This window comes from Physeter macrocephalus, chromosome 18 (assembly GCF_002837175.3).
Source record: "Physeter macrocephalus isolate SW-GA chromosome 18, ASM283717v5, whole genome shotgun sequence".
In the NCBI taxonomy this organism is placed as follows: Eukaryota; Metazoa; Chordata; class Mammalia; order Artiodactyla; family Physeteridae; genus Physeter; species Physeter macrocephalus.
Genome location: NC_041231.1, coordinates 16865458 through 16887884, shown reverse-complemented (window position 1 = coordinate 16887884; position 22427 = coordinate 16865458). Strand labels below are relative to the sequence as shown.

General features: G+C 39.7%; 2 protein-coding genes across 9 annotated transcripts in view; one reads left to right on the top strand and one right to left on the bottom strand.

The window, feature by feature from the left end:
* The window catches only part of TRNT1 (tRNA nucleotidyl transferase 1), a 17119-nt gene extending 5564 nt beyond the window's left edge, over positions 1–11555 (top strand). For 5 of the 6 annotated variants that reach the window (XM_024123784.3, XM_024123783.3, XM_007120107.4 and 2 more), the window contains exons 3-8: positions 481–674; positions 3466–3604; positions 7498–7624; positions 8879–9072; positions 9713–9966; positions 10160–11555. In XM_024123784.3, the coding sequence (XP_023979552.1) occupies positions 481–674; positions 3466–3604; positions 7498–7624; positions 8879–9072; positions 9713–9966; positions 10160–10408 (1157 nt within the window). In that variant the 3' untranslated portion in view covers positions 10409–11555. The remainder of the gene's footprint in view (positions 1–480; positions 675–3465; positions 3605–7497; positions 7625–8878; positions 9073–9712; positions 9967–10159) is intronic. The other variant, XM_028479118.2, reaches the window with a different exon arrangement.
* Positions 1–22427, bottom strand: part of CRBN (cereblon) — a 49018-nt gene that overhangs the window by 3952 nt on the left and 22639 nt on the right. Inside the window, exons 6-11 of one of the 3 annotated variants that reach the window (XM_028479116.2) lie at positions 18483–18545; positions 17246–17330; positions 16440–16555; positions 15878–15942; positions 14903–15034; positions 13205–13394 (exon numbers count right to left, since the gene is read on the bottom strand). In XM_028479116.2, coding sequence (XP_028334917.1) covers positions 13214–13394; positions 14903–15034; positions 15878–15942; positions 16440–16555; positions 17246–17330; positions 18483–18545 — 642 coding nt within the window. In that variant the 3' untranslated portion in view covers positions 13205–13213. Of the gene's footprint in view, positions 1–11818; positions 13395–14902; positions 15035–15877; positions 15943–16439; positions 16556–17245; positions 17331–18482; positions 18546–22427 lie in introns of those variants that run through there. The other 2 variants (XM_028479117.2, XM_024123782.3) reach the window with 2 other exon arrangements.

Below are 22427 nucleotides of genomic sequence, written 5' to 3'. Positions count from 1 at the left end.
GGGCCTCTCACTGTTGTGGCCTCTCCCGTTGCGGAGCACAGGCTTCGGACGCACAGGCTCAGCGGCCATGGCTCACGGGCCTATCAGCTCCGCAGCATGTGGGATCTTCCCGGACCGGGGCATGAACCCATGTCCCCTGCATCGGCAGGTGGACTCTCAACCACTGCGCCACCAGGGAAAGCCCGTACTTTACTTTTTAGTAGTAATTCAAATTTACATTGATGACCTAGAAGCACTGGGGCATTCTAAATGATCTTCCGAATTAACCTAAAAGAAATTCTGCACGTTCCCTGCTTCTCATGTTTGTTAGAGGCATTCCGCTGTAGGCAGGTCACTTCATTGCTGTGGGCCTTGTTCTCCTAATTTTTATGTAAAAAAGCTGAGTTCAGTAATCTCTGCTGTCCCAAGTAGATGGGAAAACTTGTACTTCTGCGCTTAAAAGAAACACACTGAAACAGAAAACGTTCTTTTTCACCTCAGAGTTATTTGTCAAAGAAAATCATGAATTAAGAATAGCAGGAGGAGCAGTGAGGGATTTACTAAGTGGCGTAAAGCCGCAGGATGTGGATTTCGCCACCACTGCTACCCCTGCTCAAATGAGGGAGCTGTTTCAGTCGGTCGGCATTCGTATGATCAACAACAAAGGAGAAAAGCACGGGACGATCACTGCCAGGGTGAGTGAAAACTTTGACAGGAACTGCATTGCCTTTTTTGGTAAGTTAAAGAATTATTATAGATCATTTCTAGTTTTTAAAAAGCAAATAACAAAAAGCCTAGTGAAAAAAAAAAGTCAGTCTCCTCTACCCCCTATTAAATCCTGCATCCTCCTTTGCTGAAGGCCCCTTTATTTTTATAGTAGTTACTTTTTCCCTCCACATTTCTAAAAAAGACCTTTCTACGCTCCAGTGTTTCATTTTCGTTTTTAATTTCCAGTCTTAAGATGTTGCTTGTTGACTTCCTGCACGGAAGATGATTGAGCCTTCTTCTCACACCCTCCTGAACAGCAAGCACATACGATGCTCCTTCCCTCATCTTCTCAGTACATATATGCCATAATTTTTGGTTAAATAAGTTCATAACTGTTGTGTATGGCTGGATCGTGCATTGTGTTTCGACTACATTCCTCATGTTCCGTGCTTTGGGTTTTTCCTGCAGTTAACGGTGTAGTTCTGTGACACAGCTCTCGTGTGCTGCTCATTCATTCATCCTGTGCTGTGCATTTCCTCCCCGTGGCTTTCACCACGCCAAGTTTCACTTCCTCTTTCTGGAACCGGCTCATCGGCTGCAGTCTGTCTTCTCCCATCTGTGCATCCTAGGCCGGCTCCCCACTCCCGTCCTGGGATTTCCCCGTGCCAGTTCTTGGGAGCTTCCTTGGCCTCTTACTTAACCAGACCTCCTGGTTCCTGATCCCGTGTAGTCTTTCCTGGGTTATGCCCTCATTTTGGTAACCTGAGACAGCTTTACATGTGTGAAATGTTTGTATTTTACCTTCACACTGATCTGATAGTTTGGTTGGCTGTGGAATTCAAGGGTGGGAATTATTTTCAGGCAGAAATGTAAAGGCTTTGTTTTTCTACCTTCCAGTGTTGCCACTGAGAAGTCTGAGCTCATTCGCATCTGTCCTTTGTTTGAGACCTGATTATTATTATTTTTTCCCCCTCTTGGAAGCCTTTCTGATCTCTCTATCTCTGGTGTTTTTAATTTCAAGATGACGTGCCTTGGCTTGGATTTATTTTTTCATTCATTGTGTAGGGCACTTGGGGTCCCCTTGTGTTCCCCTCATGATGTCATCCCCTTTGTTAAATGTCTTTTCCCTTTGGAAAATCCCGTGATGTTGGACGTTGGACCACGGGGACTCATCTCCTAGTTTTATCTTTTGTCTCGTATTTTATATTCTCATTTGTTTTATTTTACTTTCTCTGAGATTGCCTTAACTTGATCATCCAGTCTTCCTATTGTATTGGCAACTTTTGCTGTCTTCTAAATTTTCAAGAGGTCTTTCTTACAGTACTTTTGAAAGCTTCCTCTTCTTGTTTCAGATGCAGTATCTTATTTCCCTTAGGGCATCAATTATAGGTACTTCGACAGTGTCTTTATTTCCTCTGAGCTTGTTCTGTCTTTGCTGTTGGCTTTCCTTCGGTGTGGGTATTTTTCGGTCTCTCTTTATGTTTGGGTGATCTAGTGTGTGCAGAATGACCTGAGCACTGTACTGTAGTTCTGTGTGGGAAGCATCGGCCAGTTAGTTATGGGACCACCACTGTCAGTATCAGGAGGACCTTTCATTAGGATACGTCAGAGGAATCCTCCAGTGTTACCCAGGTTACAATAAGCCTGCTTGTTAGCATTTTGAAAACCAAGTGGGGAAAGGGATAGGGGTCATGTTGGTTTTTCTTCATGTTATTTTCATTGTGGTGCATCACTCCCATGGTCATGTGTCTGGTGCTCCAAGTTCTGATTATTTTGGGGTCAGCCTTTCTGGTTAATCTCTTGTTTCTCTGCTTGGGTGAGGGAGTCACTCTGGAGGTCTAATTTTTTCTTACACGGATTTTCAACAGTCTTCATATTTCATACCCTTTTCTTTGGGATAACTTGTGCCTCAAATTCCTGATTCTGGAATTCTGTAGTGAGAACTAGTTTGTTTGTAGAGAAGACTATGCATGAGGTTGAGAGGAATTCTAGAAGAGACTTTTACTGATCATTAATGACTTTCAGTTCCTAACGAAGAGATTCCAAACTCCTGCTTGGCACGTAGCGCGCATTGCTGTCTTCCCCTACATGCTGATCTGCTCTTTGTCCAGTGTGCTTTCTCTTACACGTGTCCGTCTTCCTCTCCATTGTGCCTCTGGTCATCTTTTCTCTTCATCTGAATGTTCTTCTTCCCACATCTGCACGTACATATCCTACTTATTTTTCAAGGCTAAGACCACATGTCGCTCTAACATGAGGCTACCCAGCTTTTCCCAGCTGGAGGTAATCTCTCTTCCCAAGATATATGTGGCACTGTATTTTAACCTCATTGATGATGACCAGTAAAGGAGCTGTAGGATGTGGTACCTGTATTTCTTCCTCTGTCAGTCCTTTGCTCAGTGGTATATATTCTGTAAATTGATACTCAGCTCTTTGCAAACTGGAGCGGTTAAAAAATATTTCAAAGAGTAGCCTGGTTTGAAATTGAAGAACCAGAATATACTATTTTTAAGGGCTCTTCCCTTCTGCCACATGATTTGTCAGACGTGCCATTTTTGTATGTCAGACTCATCTTTTTAAATTAAGATGGGTTTATTATTTCTTAAAAATATTCTTTGGATCTATCTTTGAATACTATGGGTGTCTTCCTGTCTCAAGGTATATGTGCACTACTTGACTGTAAAAAGAAAGAAGATACCTGTCAGGACTAACATGATATTTTCAATTCATCCAGTGACACTAAAAACGAGTTTTTAAAAAACATATATTTACTTCCAGCTTCATGAAGAAAATTTTGAAATTACTACACTACGGATTGACGTTGCCACTGATGGAAGACATGCTGAGGTCGAATTCACAACTGACTGGCAGAAAGATGCTGAACGCAGAGATCTCACTATAAATTCTATGTTTTTAGGTAATATATGTAGATAATGTTTTAATTCAGTCAGTCCGAATGCCTTCTTTTTGAGTGAAACCTGCATCCTGGAGATGTTCCCCAGCTTGAGGGGTTGCATTAGTTTCTTCTAAGAGACAGCCTATTGGTTAAAGACGACCCTGGAGCCGAGGTCCCTGGGTTCCTCGGACTCCATCATTCTCTCGCTGTAAAATGAGGAAGGTGATATCAGCTTCCTTTGCAGGGTTGTTGTGAGGATTAAAGGAGTTGGTCGTGGCGAATCCGTGGCACAGTGCCTGGCACCTTAGTAATCGCATCTAAAAATGTTAGGTTTCGGGTCAGAAACGCGCACACAGACACACACACGCCGCGCCCCTTTTCCTCTGTCTTTCCTGTGCGCACATTCCACCCTTTCCTCTCTGCTGGTGCCGGTGGTGCACTTGGTCAGTGACTTCACCTCTTGCGTTGCCTGTTGCTCCGCGTGCCGAGCACCACTTCACAGTCTTCTGTAGCGTTTGCGTCTCAGGAACCGTCCGTACTCCGTCCGAGTTGGCGTGTGAGAGGGAACCTATTTATCATCTCAGCTTAAGTTGTTCATGAAAGGAGTGAGAATCATAATGGGAGTAGATGTGAATTAGGTTAGTGTTTTGGTGCACAATTGAAGCATTATTTTTTGTCCTTTAAATTTTAGACAAGCTCTTTAGGTTTAAATCTCTGGATTAGAAAAGAGAGATGGAGCATCCACTCTTCGTAACCTACTTTGGGGCACGGTAACCGTGAAAGGATGAAGCAGTGGGATCCACTTCGTGGGATGGGGAAGGGGGCTGTAGGCCGAGATGGGGGTCTCTTGCTAATTACATTAATGCCAAATAACATTTCTAGAGCACCTCCTCGGTTCGAGGCACATCAGTGCTCACTTGATATACTTTAGCTCATTTAATTCTCAGAAAAATTCCATAAAGTGGGTATTAAACTCATTCGACAGATGAGGAGACAGACTCAGAGATGTTAAGTACTTGAGCTCAAGTCATGGAGAGCCTTGATTGGTTTCCAAAGCCTGGGTGATTTATGACCAAAGGCAGCCCAGCTGGAGGCATGTTCTCTCTCCATTAGGGGGTGGAACTCCAGGTGTTAATTTCTTCTTACATCGTTTTTATTTAAACTGCTGCAACTAGTGCAGTGTATGAAAAATCTTACAACTAGCTTCTCATATGCAGACATAACTAAAAGAGAGAAACTAATAGCCTTTTTCAAGATACTATTTTATAAAAATAAAAGCTGTTCTTACTGGTACTAGTGTTTTCTAACGTTCACTGAACCCTCATAATGTGGCAGCCGCGGTCCTGAGGCCGCCACATAAATGTAATCTTCCCACCAACCCTGTTGAGTAGTTCCTGGTATTTAACTCACAGTAATTTGCTCAAAGTCCTGCGCTGGTAAATTGGAGAATTAGGATTCCAACTTAAGCAGCCTGGCTCCAGAGGTCACATCCTTAACCACCACATTATGCTCAGCAACACAGCTTTATTTCTGATTTTTATTCATCATTTTTTTAAAAGGGTATGCAGAGCAAAACAAAGTACACACTGATATATACTCAGTAATGCTTATTACCTTTAGCCCATTTTCCCATCCAGACTGTTTTCAAAGCCTTATCAGATAAAGCATTCCTGGTTCTGGGGGTGAGGGTTACTTTGCTTTTCAAACCCTTATTTTCCGTTTTGTCACACTATGCTTTTTTCCTCCAAATTTGATCTTCCCTTTACTGAAAAAGATCTTATTATTTCTACATTCCCCAGGGAGTTAAAGAGTCTCTTCATTAAGAGAAGTAACATGAAGAGACAGATACATACCACATTTACGTTCTACTTTGTAATCGTTATCTTTGTCTCTTTACGTAGTTTTTTGTTTATTTATTTTCATTTCCTGCTATATCTTTTTGAATCTGGAGACTTATAAATTGGCTCTAAGTGTCAAAATGCCATATCAACCAAAAGAGCTTGGCAAGCGTTAAGCCTGAGTTTACCAGTCTCACTGCATTTGGGATAATCAAAGAACATTCAGGTTCAAGACAATTAAAATGACAAGTGGTTATTTTTTGTAGTAGTGGCAGTGCTTCCTTTCTGTGATGCCACGAGGTGAAGTCTCTTAGGCTCACAGAGCTCCCCGTTTGGGTGGTTGAATGGTACCTGTGTCTTTGCTCGAAGTGTTTCTCTTTTTCCTTCTTAGTTCTCAGGGTGACCATCTGTCTCAGTTTGCCTGGGACTGAACTAATCCCTGAGACCTGCGATGTTTCATTTTTAAAATCAGGAAGGTCCTGGGATAACTGGGATGAATTGATCACTTTATTCACACCTGAGGTTTCATGTGCTTTATATTAAAATTGTTAGGTTTTTTTCATTTTGTTCAACATGTGAGAGAGCATATTCTGGTAGAAATTGGTTTACAGCATTTTGAATGGATATTAGATTCACATGGTTCAAAACTCACAAAGTTTAAAAAGCTGCATGGTGAAGTGTCACCATCAGATTTACTGTCCCCTTGCTGACAGTGTAATAAGACTTGGATCCTTGCCAGGCTGATACAAAGCTGAAAAATGGTATCTCATAAACTTGCATTTCTTACGACAAAGGTTGAAAATCTTCATTTTTAAAGAGGCTTTTTTATTTCCTGTATATATTTTTAGCTCATTTTTCCATTTATGTGGTCTTTTTCTATTTAAGAGCTTTTTGTAGATTATTGAACTTAGCCATTTGTCTCTATGATACAGACTGAAATGTGTTTTTCCCAGTATGTCATCTGTCTACGCTTTGCATTGTGATGTTTTTTGCTTTCCAGGCATATCTGATGTTTTATGTACTTGGATTTATTAATTTCTTTGAAGGCTCTGGTGTTGTGTTTTGTTGTTTCTTCTTGGTAATTTTACCAATAGGGTCATCCCTATTTCAGGATTGTAAAATTTTTCCCTATGGTTTATTATTTATTACTTGTAGTACTTAATTTCTCCAGAGTTTTTTAACTACTGTGTATTTTTTCCAGATTATTTTGGCAGTTCTTGTTTATTTTCCATTATTCACTTGAAAATCAGCTTGTTTGATGTAGTCTCAGCCCCCTTCATACTGGCATAGGTCTTGTTTAGTTTATTGAGTGTATTGTCTTTTAATTGCTGGTGTAAATGCAGCCTTTTATTCCATTGTATCTTCCATTTGATACTGGATATAGACGAATGCTATTCATGTCTATATTTCAACCTTGTAACTCTTCACTTTGCTTAGTTTTTACTGTTTGTGATAGTTTTTAGCTAATTTTCTTAAGTTTTGCAGTTTTTTTCTCAGTTCCTTTTAATTTTTTGAATTGAGGTAGTAATTGAAATACAACCTCAGTTTAAGTATACAATATGATTTGCTACTTGTATATATTCAGAAATGATCACCACAAAAAGTCTAGTTAACACCTGACACCGTACATAGTTACAGAATTTTATTCCCCTGGTGATGAGAACTTTTAAGGTCTGCTATCTTACATGGAACACAGTATTGTGAACTGCCGTCACCATGCTGTGCATTACCTCCTCAGGGCTTATTTACTTTATAGCTAGCAGTTTGTACCTCTTGACTCTCTTCACCCACTGCACCGGCCCCTGGCCTTAGCCTCTGGCAACTGCCCATCTGTTCTCTCTATCTGTGAGCTTGTTGTTTTTAGATTCTATATAAAAATGAGGTCATACGGTATTTGTCTTTCTCTGTCTGGTTTATTTCACTTAGCATAATGCCCTCGAGATCCATCCATGTTGTCACAAATGGCAAGATTTCATTCTTTTTTATGGCTGAGTAATATTCCATTGTATATGTGCCATTGTTTTCCAGTTCTTATTTGTCAGTAGTGATTTTTCTTCCCTCTTTTCTAATGAATAGGTTTCGATGGTACTTTATTTGACTACTTTAATGGTTATGAAGATTTAAAAAATAAGAAAGTTAGATTTGTTGGACAAGCTAAACAGAGGATACAAGAAGATTATCTTCGAATTTTAAGATATTTCAGGTAAGGATTTTTAGAAATTACATTAATGATACAGTTTTGAATATTATTACCAGAGCACAATTCTGATCATGTGAAATGCACAGCAGGTTACTGTACACAGTGGTGACAACCCAAATGTCTGTCTCCAAGAGACAGGATACTATGACTCATGATACTTAGAGACTTCATCTTTTCATTGTCCAAAACAGTTATTTGCTCCTTTCTGTGATGATCTTTTAAACAATTCAGCTTTAAAAAGGTCTTTTTTCTTTTTGATTATTTTCTGCACCAGTCATTCATTACACAGATATGAGGGCTTATCACAAGCCAACCCTTGTGCTTGGTGCTTTGAACAGAGTAGTGGGTCAAAGTATGCCTTCATATGGCTTACCGTTGTAGGCGGTCATGGGAAATGTGTCCGAAGAATTGGGAAGGTATGAAATGCATTTGGATGGTTTTGTGGGTAGCAGTGCTTTTTCAACTCTGAACTCTAACATTTAAGAAAACTATTGTAACTGGCTAATTTATGTCTACTAATATTAATTTTTCACTGGTTGGGGTCACTCTCAGAATATTCTTTGACAGTCTACGTATTTTGTCGATAAATGCTATCCCTTTAGACTTCAGTGTTTGCAAACCATCTCTCTTTACAAATAATAGGACACAGACTGAGGCACAGCCAGAGCCATTTAGTCAGTTAATTTAGATCACTCATGAACTGAATTTTGAAGATATATGAGTGGTAAAAACAGGTATACTTTAATGCTTCCAGTTTTGAGAGTCCATGAAATACACTCCTTTGTCTGCAGCGAGATTTGTTTTATTTGAAGCTCTTAATTAAAAGTATTGATGTGTACAGACAGGCAACCTTTGAGGGGTTAAGACTCCTCGAGCATGGCATTTCAAGTCTTGTTTTAGTGCCTGGACAAGACTGCTCTGGTTTATGCATCCACTGTCAGTACCCATTCAGAGACCTCTTTTGATGGCCATTCTAACGTTTCAGTCAGTGATGTGAAAGTGCAGTGAGGCGGGGGTCTGGTTCTTGCTGACTTTTAGCAGGTTACTTATACTTTATCGGACCTCAGGTTTTCTCGTGTGAGAAGAGAGAGAAGGTGAACTGACCAGATGATTGGTAAGGTCCCTCCTAGACCTAACTACTTCTCTGTTGTTTCGCATTAAATAGACGTCTGCAGTAGTACCGGTGAAATGAAAAGCAGATTTTTCTGGTGAAACACCAGCATAGAGGTAGTACACTCTGAGACTTTTGCTTTGTAGGTTTTATGGGAAAATTGTAGATACCCCTGGTGACCACGATCCTGAGACTTTGGAAGCAATTGCAGAAAATGCAAAAGGCTTGGCTGGAATATCAGGAGAGAGGATTTGGGTGGAACTGAAAAAAATTCTTACTAGCAACCACGTAGATCATTTGATTCACCTCATCTATGATCTTGATGTGGCTCCTTACATAGGTGAGTCCAACTTAAAAAATGTTTGCCTTTTTGCCCATGAAACACATCTGGTTTAAAAATTTCGTAAGAAAAAAAATGTTCAACAATTCTAAAAGGAAAAGTGGAGTATGTTAAAAGATGGTAAACTTTGAGGTCAGGAGTAGGACAGTTTTTTCACAGGTAGGGGACAGCTCAGAGACGGCACGCTGTGGTGGAACAAAGTGGCCCCTGGAGTCAGTCCATCCTGGGTTTCAGTGAGGCTTTGCCACTTATCAGCTTTGTGACTTGCGTTATTTCCTTACGTGTTACGTTTCTGAATCTAACCGAGGGGTATGAAAGTGATGGCATCTGTCTAATGGAAGGGCTGAGAGCTTCTGGGAGTTTCATACACGTAAAGCATGGAGAAGACCTGCCTTATACGTGGAAATAGTTCAGTAGGTGTTAAAATTACTATTCAGAAGCAACGGCGGGATTTTGCGATGTGGGAGAGGACAGCAACAGCGTGCCAGTGGTTCATCTGTGAGATGGGGCGGCAGATTGGACCCATAGTGAGCCCTGGTGCCAGGGCATTTCTGCAAACGGAAACAGTGTTTGCTTAAGATAAGAATTTATTAAATTTATCCTCTCTAAAAATGGGTGAAAAATGCTTTTGTCCCTACAGGCTTACCTGCTAATGCAAGTTTAGAAGAATTTAACAAAGTCAGTAAAAATGTTGAAGGTTTTTCCCCAAAGCCAATGACTCTCTTGACCTCACTGTTCAAAGTGCAGGATGATGTCACAAAATTGGATCTGAGGTTGAAGATTTCAAAAGAAGAGAAGAATCTTGGTTTATTTATAGTTAAAAACAGGAAAGATTTAATTAAAGCGACAGACAGTTCAGAACCTTTGAAACCCTATCAAGACTTCATTATAGATGTAAGTATGTTCTAGGCTTGGTCAGAATATAAATCATCTTTGCTAATTGTGGAACAAATTTATTAATACTAAGACCCACAAAGTAGTATGTGAATTTCTTTTATTTTAAATGAAAAATTTCACATTGAGCAGTTATTTAAATTGTAGGATAAGATCATTAGCAAGTGTGGTAATGTTTGATTTTGGCCCTTAGTCTAGAGACTCTGATGCAACTGCTCGTGTGTGTGAACTCCTCAAGTACCAAGGAGAGCACGGCCTTCTGAAGGAGATGCAGCAGTGGTCCATTCCTCCATTTCCTGTAAGTGGCCATGACATCAGAAAAGTGGGCATTTCTTCCGGAAAAGAAATTGGGGCTCTCTTACAGCAGTTGCGAGAACAGTGGAAGAAAAGTGGTTACCAGATGGAAAAAGATGAACTGCTAAGTTACATAAAGAAGACCTAAAATTGATGAGAGCTGGCTACTAAAAAAGCAGAAACGTTTTGGTAAGACTAGTTTTTTCCCGTCCCCCCCTTAGTGAAATTGAAGAGACTGGAATAAAAGCCAGCTTAGGGGATCTCTTCAGAAGAATAAAGATCTTATTTTGTGAAATATAATTATATTTCAGGCACTCAAGGAAAGTCTACCTCCTCTTAATCTGATTTATATCACTGAACCTTGTAATTCTTTTGGAGTAGTTCCTACTGAGGGAAAAAAAAGAGTTGGCTTCGCTTGATCTGTCTAGGTTTTTTTTTTAAAAAGCGGGTTTTTTGCTTGGTTTTTGCGTAGGGCAGTACTGAGATTAATCCTAACACGTGGTAACTGTCTTGAAAAAGATGTTTCTTAGTATTTGCAATTGAAATACCTGGTTTAATTTTCTACAACGATTGTGCATGATAAGTGTCAGTTTTTATCTGAATTCCAGAATAAACTTGTGCTTGAAAATAGCCGACAAATTGGCATAAAGTATCGTATATAAAATGTGTGTGAAGATCAGATGTGTCCCAGGTGGCTGTCATTCCTACACCGAGGACTTGTTCTAGGGAGCTGTAGTTGATACTCTTCTCTGCCATAATGAATGATTTCCGTAACTTCCTGCTGAGCCGGGGAAGATTAGCTTGAGGGTTAGTCAAGATTAGCTTGAGGGTTAGTCTTGAGCCCGTTATTTTAATAAACACTTCCTTTGGAATTGGAAGATAAATGTGGGTATCTGTGTGTGTGTGTATAAAAACAGGTGTCATATATACATAGTGACAGTACTCCTGTCGCTTTAAAGTAAAATAAAGGTCATGGCCTTTTGCTCTTTAAAGATTTGAGGCCAGATGCTTGCAGTGGGTGAAGAGGTGTATGGCACAAAGTATTGTTTATTCTGACATTTTATAATTTTCCTTTCTGTGTAGCCAGTCATAGCATCTTTGTGCGCTACCGGTAAATAGCAATTTTGGACCTTGATAAAACAATTTTGAAAAGCATATTTCTGTTAAAGCGCTGCTAAGAGGAAGTGTGACAGACAAACACTCAATGTACAAACAAACAGGGGCTGTGTTGCAAGAAAGGGAGCCTCAGAAACGACTGCACACAGGTCAGTAATTAAACATCTTATAAAATAACCCACTGAAATCTTTAAGTATATTAAGATATATATTTTTAAGATATATATTTGGAACCAACACTGTAGAATTCCTACTGTGCTATATAGGAAGTATGCAGATTTAGGTATTTGAGGTCTGGTTTCATCAGGTATAAAGAGACTTTTTAAAATAGTATATGCATGGTATTATATACCAGGAAATTTTATTTGCAAGTGTCAGTGACTAATATAGAACATTCTGAGATTACACTCTTCAGGGGGCAAAATGTTCCCTCACTACACCTGGTTTAGATATAAAGAGATGTGCCGTGCTACTGAAAAGAACTCCCTGGAATCCCCTTTAGAGGTCGTTTTAGTTCAGTGTAAGACTGACTATATGAACAAATAGTAGAGTCATTAAAAACCCAAGGTTATTAGTCGTAACAAAGTAAAGGTTAGGCATATTGAATACAGAAGGGGCACGTGCGCTAAAAAACCGACAGCGTTCTTGAGTTGCTTTTCATTTACTCTCTTTACATAAATGTGCAACATGATACTCAGTTGCGGATTCCAGGCTAGGCAGTCAAAACCATTGCATGTTTGTTTGGAAGAAGAAAATATTGACAACTTCAAACAAGAAACAAACAAACAGTCCGTTTTTGGCCGCATCCATTGTACCCGATTAGCTGAACTTTTCCCAATGAACTATGTAAAGCAGTGAAGGAACATCAAAATTACGCAAATGTAAAAGTATCCAATAAACCCCTTGAATGTATAAGCAAAGAGGTAGGTGGCAAATCAGTCTGTCTAGAACTTTATCTTAAAAGAATTATTTCTTACACCTAGATTATCTGCTTATGAGTAGATATTTTACATTATTTAAACAAAGAACATGTTTAATTTAGTTTTGCTCTTAGAGTTTACTTACAGAGTTTCTTTAGTTTACATTGAACAAAAAAGCCTATAAAATACATTAGCACATCTCACTTGTAGGAAGGGGACGTGTTTTAGCATCTGTGTTCCACAGTAGTCTAGGTTCAAATGAAACTCTGGAACAGAAATAACCAAACACTGAGCAAATACACAAAATACTATTTTCACTAACGAACATGTTGGGGCTCAAACTGTGTATTATGTAACTCTTTAGTTTCTCTGAGATACTGATTTGTAAAGTATTAAAGAAAATCAATCAGAAAGAACAAAGAAAGCCCTTTTAAAATAATACACACTGCCTTGCCTCTTTCAAAAAGGAACAGTACTAGTGCTTGGCACCCTAGCTTTTGGAAACTTCTGCTGTTTGGAGCACTGATACAAACGTGCCATTCTGTTCCATGTATCAGGATCAAATGAGGAACCCTCACATTATAAGAATTTACAGGAATTTCAGGTATGTTTTCTGCAGGAAATACTCTCACCAGTTTCACAGATGTCTTCATGTCCTATCAGATCCCACAGAATAAGAGCACCAAGCTCCTAAAGTAGATAACTCCCGAAACCAAGTATTCTAGACTGCTTTTCATCCTCTTCAATAGTATATTTTAGTCTAAATCTTCAAATACCGTTGTTTGACTAAGAAACTGCAACCTTCGGTGTAATGTCGCTTTTTACTTAGGTATATGCATCAAGAGTAGTAATTTCCAAAGCACACCTGATGTTAGAATACCGATTTTGCTAAGGAACCTTATCCCTACCGTATTCGTTTATAAGCAGAGTATTATTTTGTCTGGGCTTATGTCATCTTCAGTGTCTGGGATCGTGGGCAGCAGAGCAGATCGAGTCAAACCCCAGAATTTCTGAGGTGACATGTCTTTTTTGGTGGCTGTGAATTTCCATCCAATATGGCTTGCACAAATCCTGCACTGGGCAATGGTCCAGGCGAACCTATAAAATTGAGGAAAGGTATCAGCTGAGGCTGTGTATCCCAGCCTATCACTGTGTAAACCTGTTAGGAAGACAGATCTTAGAGGCACATTCTAAGGATAGGGAAGAAGGATACTTTGAGTTTGGATTTATACAGTTTCCTGAAACAAACCTCACAAAAAGATTTCCTACTTTGTATGGTTCATCCTGGTAAGTTAGTTACTTGATTGTGCTCTTAAGTTGTGCTTAAAATTTTTTTCTCCAATGCCAAGAAAGAAAAAAATCATCTTATTAATACAGATGTTTTTATACAAATTGCTGCTTGCCAGGACCACACTCTAAATTGCATCTGCATTTTCTTTGTTGTGTACTGCACTCAAGTTAGAAAACAGCAACCACCTGTAGAAATACGCACTTTTGTGTGAGTTGAAAACTGGGGATGGGGGAGGTAAGTGTTTGTTTTTCTCACGTAAGAAAAGATGTCAGGACTACTCTTCTAAAATGAGAATGATTTGTCAGGTAATTCATCCAAAAATACAAGCCATGGCATTACAGAAAGAAAGAAAACCTGAACCAACCAAAAGCCCAAACCATGTAATGGTACTTTTTCCCCTGGATATATCCCCCATTTAGTATTTATGTTAACACGTTAATTCTCGTTTGAGTCCTTAAGAAGGATGTCAGATAAGACTGGACAATCCAACTGAATATGGTTCTAGGTCCACAAGAGTAAGTATAAGCACTAATCCCTACTCAGCTTGCCTCTTTCAAAATAAAAAGGCTGAGCCAGTATTTGGACAAATTATAGGGGATCTTGAAGATAATATGGCTCAAGGAATCTAACAGGTGGTGCTGTTGGTCCCACAGTCATACTCTGAAGGGCACTGGGCTAAAGCAAAACAAGCAACACATGCAAACTAGAAGGAAAGCAAGCATGGTTTCTGCGCGTTTCGTGTCTGTCACTGCTTGGGTAACATTCTCGAGCTTAACACTTTACAGAATATGATACGGATACACAGTGGACCCTCAATCAACACGGGTTAATTAAATCCGCCTATAATTTACAGTTGGCCCTCGTATCTGCGGTTCCTCTGCATCCAACGATTCAACCAACTGCAGACCACGCAGTACTGTAGTATTTACTGTAGTATTTTACTAGTGAAACACATCTGCGTCTAAGTGGATGCAAGCAGTTGAAACCCACGTTGTTTAAAGGTCAAATGTAGTTTTACTGGGTCATACAACAGTTGATTTTCAGATTGAGCTGACAGGAAAATGAGTGTGGACTGATTAAGTGTATAGTTAATCTGAGGACAAGTGCAGTTGCCACCTTCTTTCTCCCTAACATTACATTCAGTGAGACTGTGCAGGAAGAGCTTTTTCTAGCCGTTCATGAAATGAACATTTAAATAGAATTATTCACTTCATTGTCTATTTCTGATTATAATTCTAGCAGCTCTGCTTAGGACTCTGGGTTTTTCTTCCCAATTAAGGCAAAACCAAAAACAAAGTGTCCACCACCACATTACCCAGGAAACCAGCTGTGCTCTGTAGAAGGCCGGCCGATCAGATTCAAGTTGCAAGCCTTATACACGGTAAGCGTCTCATGCACGTATCCGTGAGGATTCACATAAGCTGCCATCGGCCCACATAAGGATAAACTAAAAACAAGAGAATCAGCACAGAGGATAAGTCAAGTCAAAATGGGGTGGGGTGGGGGGGAAATAACATATTTTAAAAGTTCACCAAGAAACAAGGTTCTAAGAGCTATAGTTTTGAACCTTTTAGTTAAAACTAATAAGAGGCTGGCAGGCAGCCCAGTTTTATCTGGTCTAAATGTTTTCCATGATGACAAAAAGGAAAATACTGCTAGTTTTTTAAATCTTCCTCAAGATATACACTGTAAAATATATGGACTCAACTTCCCTTAAAGGAGCCTGAGAGGGGAAGGCCAATGAAAAGTTTCCATTTGGTCATTCTTGGGCATCTGAGTACTCTGCAAACAGCAGTTCTTCCCTTCTTGATTCATAATGACTTTGTCAGGAAATAATTAATTTTCAAACAAACAAACACCATCACACAGCATCAGTACATGTTCAGAAGCATGTCCTCCTTTATCTTTGACGCTGTGTGGCAAAACTGATACTTGAGGGAAATATCATGGTAGGTGGGTCCTTAAGCACGAAGAAGATATCCTCTAATTGACAGATTTTCAACAAGGAAGGGGGCGGGGAGGAGAGGACGGCTCAGCTGTTGTACTTCACCATGCTCATTCCCTATGAAAAAATCCCTTACATACCCCCACTGTTGTTCTGGGTACCAAGTCAGGAAGCCTGTCTTACCCAAAGTGCGCAGTTAATTCCCCCCTATTTCATTTGCTGAGTATTTGTAATGTAATGGAGGGAAATACGTGGAGAAGGGAAATACGGTCTTGCCTGTAATCCTCTTATGGCAGTTGGGAAAACGTATTCAGATCTATACTAAAAATGTAATAAAGATCTCACCTGAATATTTCATTTTTGGTGGTTATTTCTGTTTCTTGACATTGTTTACAGCAGAGAGACGTACACTAAAAAAATTTAAGAGAAAATTAGTGGGGAAAATGCTCCCAAGGTGCTGATGCCTCTGATTATCATATCTTCCTTCCAGCCCTTCAGCAGCACAAAGGCGGGACAAGAAGACCACCATCTGAGATCCAACCCACATTCACTCACAAAACTTATGACCTTCTAGGACAGAGAAACAGTGACTGATTGATTGATAGATAGATATATAAAACCATACATGGTTCATGTAGAAATCAAGCGTTCAAAGTCTGAATGAAGATCACATAAAGGTTATATATGAGGGAATGCAAAACAGTTCAAGTTTCAGTCTTATGACCGCAAATGAAATATATGAAATAATCCTTTAAAATATTTTTAATGCAAACCATGATGGACAACTAGTTCTCTAATCCCATGACTACATGAATGGACCCTACAGATACTTCTGTTGGTCCTTAACATTGCACCCTCGCTCTCTAGACTGACTGAACATGGGCATCCAAACATTCCCTTTACTCACTTTATTCATAATGTCTAGTTCACAGCGAAGTCGTTGGATCGCGCTACCAATTTTAAGGAGCTGAATTCTTAATACATCATCAATAGGAAGACAAGCAGCTACTCTGTAAGAAAAATCTTAAAGACATGGTGGGTTTTTCAAGCTTTAAACTTAGGAAGGAGTGAAGTATCAGGATAGCTTATGAACGCGATAACATCCTTTTGAAATAAACCCTTCTCTACAGGGTTCCCAAAGAACACATTTCACACAATTGTAAACAGTACTACAAGTATACCAGCACTCAAGTATATATACTCTTAGGAAGTTCTACAATGTAACTTCTTTTCCCAAATGTCTTTTAAATTAAACATGAAATCAAACCCATGTTAGAATAAAGTCACTTATTTGCTACGAGACTGGAAGAATAGCTAAACTGTACCTAATTAACAGATCTGTAAGTAAGGTAATAATTAATAAGTCCCGGTACTGCAGTCACTTTTAATGGCAACTTGAAGACCAAGGAAAGGAGAGTATTTATTTACACTCAGTGTTTTTGGACGCAAGCCATTTATTGCAACTTGAACTTTTTATGAAAACCTTGCCTAAAATAGGAGTGCTCAGAGAATTTAAGACCTTTGCTACTATTAACTAAAAAATACTCATTTTTTTGTGATTGCTCAAAGCAAAAGAAGTGGGTATGCTTTTCAGAATACTAATTAAAAAAATTTTGTTTTGGTTTCATTTTCATTAAACAGAAAACATGCAAAAAAATTTCTTTCAGTGAGTGAGGCAGCACAGGTCACAGGAAGGAAACTGATTTTTCATACCTATTGGATTTGAAGGAAGAGAATCCTCTTTCAGATTTTCATCCCATTCGTGTAGCTGTCTCTTGATTCTCTCCATTAAGGTTTCCTTGTTTTGTTTGAAACAAAAGTAGCCATAATAAGGTTCACAGACTTTTTACACTTTACTGGCAGCCTGTCAACTCAATAAACCTAATATATTAGCAGCAATTTAAGTCATCACTATCTAGTGAAATTCCGAGTTTAAATGTGTCTGTTTTCTTAGGCAGAAATGATGGAAGACCCAGCTTTGCCCAGCACTAGGCTGGCTTTCCAAGCCTCTCCCACGCTCTGGCTCTCAGAGGCCTCCTCTTCCCTTTTCTAGGAAGCCTTTTCTGTCATTCCCTGTAAGCTGCACCCGCACTTGCTACCTACACACCTTCCTTGGCACTTACTACATAAGATGCTCACGGTCTTTTCACCGGTGGACGTAAACACCACTCTTGTCTAGTGTGTGTGTAATGGCTGAAAAGCTGCTGAAGGGCACACGGAACTGTAGTTTCCGAGTGTTGCCCATGTGGTAAGTGCTCACAACCTGCGCGTTTACTCAGCCCAGGGCTCCAGACCTGTGGGCGGGCCGATTCCTCAAGCGAAAGGCCAACGTTTGTTGAACGTGTGCGACACCCCAAAGACAATAACTACCATTATCCCCATTTTATAGATAATCAAGTGTTGCCCCACACCACAGGAAAAGTAACAGAAATCAGGCTTTGAACACAGTCTTTGTGTCTAAAAGCCAGATTCTCTGAACTATTCCAGTAGTCTCAATGAATTTTTCAAGATGTCATGATGCCTAATAAAAAAATCTGAGGTGCAAAAACATTGGTGGATGCATCAGTTAGTACCCTAGGGATCAGGAAATTGAAGTTAATATACTTGTTTAAGAAAAAACCAAAACATCGTTGAAGGACTCTTTATTTTCCCTAAATGTAACTAGCCCTTGACTCAGCAAAATTTCAAATGCTTAATAAACCCTAAAATGCCTCAATATCTTGTCCTGAAGCTGCAAGCCACTATAAACTGAGGGAAAACTAAAAATCTATCAAATTAAAAGCCAAGTCTCTCCAGCAGTATGATTCCTGCCTGTTCCACTTAAATGTAATGAAGAGCATAGGTTCCAAAGATAAAACCCCACTGGGTGTGAAAGCCTGTTTTGTTCTAATGACCCTTAATTATGCCGTGGCTTCCCCCAGGAGCACAGAGTTCAAGGTAAGTTACTTACAGCATCATATAAGGAATACAGCCAGCGAGGCCATGAAGTCAAATTTGCACAATGAAACTTTCTCTGAAAACAGAAAAAAAAAAAGTCACTTAAAAAACACCACAGAATCAAGATCTTATAGTAGAAAGAAACACATTTAAAAAGTGATCTTGGCCCAGGAAGACTTTCTAATTTCAAAAAGATGGAAAAGCTTACCGATAAGCCCATAATAGACGATTACCTATTATATTTGACAATGATGTTTTTACTTGAATTCCCGCAGCAGTTCAATGTTGCGAAGACCCGATAATTAAGATGTCAGTCCTCAGAGTATATATTCAATGCAATACCAATGATATTGGAACTTAGAAGTATAATTTAAAGTTCATGTGAAAGAAGAGATGTGTAAAAACAACCACGAAAATCTGGAAAGGGAAGTGTTCTACAGGACACGAAAACAGGATTGGAAGGATGCACTGCAGTTGTAAGCAACCTAACCATCTCTCAACAATCGTTAAAAACAACAGAATACTTTGACACCAGAGAAGATTCTGCACCCGACCAAAGAATGTATAGAATATAAAGAATGATCACATTTTCTTAATTAACAAAACAAAACCTACATATGTACACATATTTGTAATTTTGTACACAGGCTGTCAATTGACAGAGGGCATGACACATGAAACTGGGTGGGAAAGGGGTTCAGGAGATCAGAAAGAACTATCAGAGTGGAACAAGAAAGGCAAGATAACCTTTAACAAAATAAAAGGGAAGTCCTACGCTTGCACGTGCAAGACTGAGTGGGTGCGAGATGGGGAACGTGGGTACACGGCACATGCAGAGAGGACTTGGGGTCTTAGCTGATGGTTGTAAACTAACCAACGCACTGCAGAGCTCACCCCCTACTCCCCCCCCACAATCTTACTCTAGCGCTATTAGAAGAAGACTAGGCACTAAGATGAGACAGTAATGTTGCTCTTCTGTGAGGGTCACAAATGGGAACTTAGTGTCACTGTCAGGGGCCAGGATGCTGAAGATAAGGTTTAGAGTTCACACTAGGGATGTGTGGTTTGGAGCTGCCTCTCAAGAGGATGTGATACTTGCTTAGGAATAAATCAGAAACTCCTACGTGGATGAGGACAGACTTGCCCTCCAAGGCTCGTGGGCTACAGCTCAAACCAATGGATTCTTATTAAAGAAGAATTTTGGGCTCAATATAATTCTTATGTTTGAAGCTACCCAAAGATGGCCTGGGATGGCCTCTGAGCACATGCTCAGGTAGTGATTTAAGCCTGAGGACTCAGACCAAAACCTAACGCTAATAAGAATTTTTGTCAGAGTCCAGTTAGAGAATAAAACATGCTAACAGCCCATCAGGTAACTGAATATTCAGCAATAGTAATGGCAACCGCTTTACATGTCTTAAAAGATTTTGATAAGATTGGCAGTATTATCACCCCAGTTTAAAGGTAAGGAAACAGGCACAGAAGGATGCTTGCTCAAGGTCACAGCTGGTAAATGGGGACTGGCTAGGATGTGCATTCAGGGGGTCTGACTCCAACCGTTACTTATTCAACAAATATTGTGAGCACCTAGGATGTACCTGACATTATTTTTATGCATTTGGTGTATACCAATGATTAAAAGCACAGCAAAAGAATAAAATCATTGCCCTGTGGAGCTTACGTTTTAGTGGGGAGAAGCTTACTTTCTAGAGGGGTACTTAGCATTACGAAATGACAAAGATCCAATGAAGTTTCAGTTTGGATGACTGACACACTCTGAATTCAGTCACTAATATATACTTTACACATCAAAATGATCACTTTTGTGATACAAAAGCAAGTAATTTGACACCCACAGAAAGAGAGAAAGAAATTAAAATAATTTATTTATATATAAACATTACTTATCACTATAATATACAGCGAATAGGATATGAAGGGCAAGGCACCACTGGGGTCAGTGTCATGACCACCCGATCTGCCCCTACCAGGCTTTGTGAATGTGAACAAGCTGCAGCCTCAGGTCTCTGTTCCCTACTGTTCAACGTGAGGCGGCCTCTAAAATTCTTTATCAGGATTACCCTGACAGATTGTACAGTTCTATTTACAAATCAATTAAATACACGTACTACAACCTTATTAATATTACACCCTTTACAAAGTCAAGTGTACCAACTGAAGAGAAGTAAACCAGAAGAGATCAGCTAGCTTTTACTGAACTGCCAAAATTTAATCCACTTCGATATCCTCAAATTTAAGAGTTCCATTTAGATTCCTGGCACAATAGGAAAGGCCCGACTTATAGCTGGGTGATACTGATGATAAGTCCCAGCAATTTATGGGCATTCTTCAAGTCTATCAACACCATGATTTACTTCCTAAAAGGGCTATACTTCAAGAAAATTTTAATACTAGCCAAAAAGTTAGGTGCTTGAAAGTGATCAATGACTGATTTTCCAACGAAGTAGTATTCGCTCCATGATTTACTCCTGAAAGCGGGCAGAAGGGCCCTTCAAATGACTGTCTGTTACGTGGAGGTAATCCATCACGTTTTTTCCATTTTTAAGCCTCATAACTATAGCTTCGGCTTTACCTCCCAACAATGTAGAATGTTCAAAAAAGGTCAAACTCCACTTAATGGTTCTTTGAAGTGCAATGAAATTGGAAGAGTAATGTGAAAGGCTAAGTGTGAATAGTAAAATGTTACCACTGGTTTACATAGTGACCAAAGGTGGTCGTTTGTAGTATTAAGACGTATCACAATCAGCAATGTAAATGATAAAAACAATTTATCCAGATAATTCAAGCTTTTGAATTTTTGAAACAAGTTTCTGTTTCCTTCCTTCCTTCATCAAATCCTACTTGCTTATAAGAACTGGAATGGAATGGCGAGCTTTTTCTTGATCCCAAGGCTTCTAAGCTCACAATGGCAGATGGACAGCTATAAGCTTAAGGTGTATGCCAGGGAAATCACTACTCTGGTTTGAGGAAGTCCCTGAATACACAGAGCCACAATTCCAAGACTTTTCTTCTCCTTACAATAAAAACAGAGAACAAATATCACTACTCCTGCTACTGTTATTATCCTGGAACAAGGCAACAACAGATTGTAATGTTCACATGTGAAAGTTAAGAAGCAATAGTAGCCAAACAAACCTTAAAAAGAGAAGAGCAGTGAGGGGTTACTGGTCATATTTTTACTTACAAAATTATAAACTGTCAACAGTTATAGCAGTATCCCGGTGCGGCATAAACAAACTGATCACAGAGCAGAAGAAAAATAAAATAAAAAACATGAATCAGATCTATAATAAGGTAGCATGTCAGTGAGAGAAAATATGACCCTCTCAGAAAACGGTCAAAGGACGACCCGGAGCTACCTGGGAACAGGAGCACTGAGATCATACCAGGGTCACCTGCACTTGGATCAAAGCTTACATTCTGATCGTTACAGACAATGAAATCAGAAGTAAAAGATTACATGTTTTACTTTTTCTTAAAGAATGAAGACTCCTTTGCACAGGGAAGTATTTCTAGTTATGATTCAGAATATGGAAGTATTAAAAAGATAAATTCAATGGAGAGAAGATGGCGCAAGAGTAAGATCACCTTCCTCCGCACAGATACATCAGAAATACATCTACACGTGGAACTGCTCCTATAGAACACCCACTGAACGCTGGCAGAAGACCTCAGACCTCCCAAAAGGCAAGAAACTCCCCACGTACCTGGGTAGGGCAAAAGAAAAAAGAAAAACAGAGACAAAAGAATAGGGACGGGACATGCACCAGTGGGAGGGAGCTGTGAAGGAGGAAAGGTTTCCACACACTAGAAGCCCCTTTGCGGGCGGAGACTGCGGGTGGCGGAGGGGGGAAGCTTCGAAGCCACGGAGGAGAGCGCAGTAACAGGGTGCGGAGGGCAAAGCGGAGAGATTCCCGCACGGAGGATCAGTGCCGAC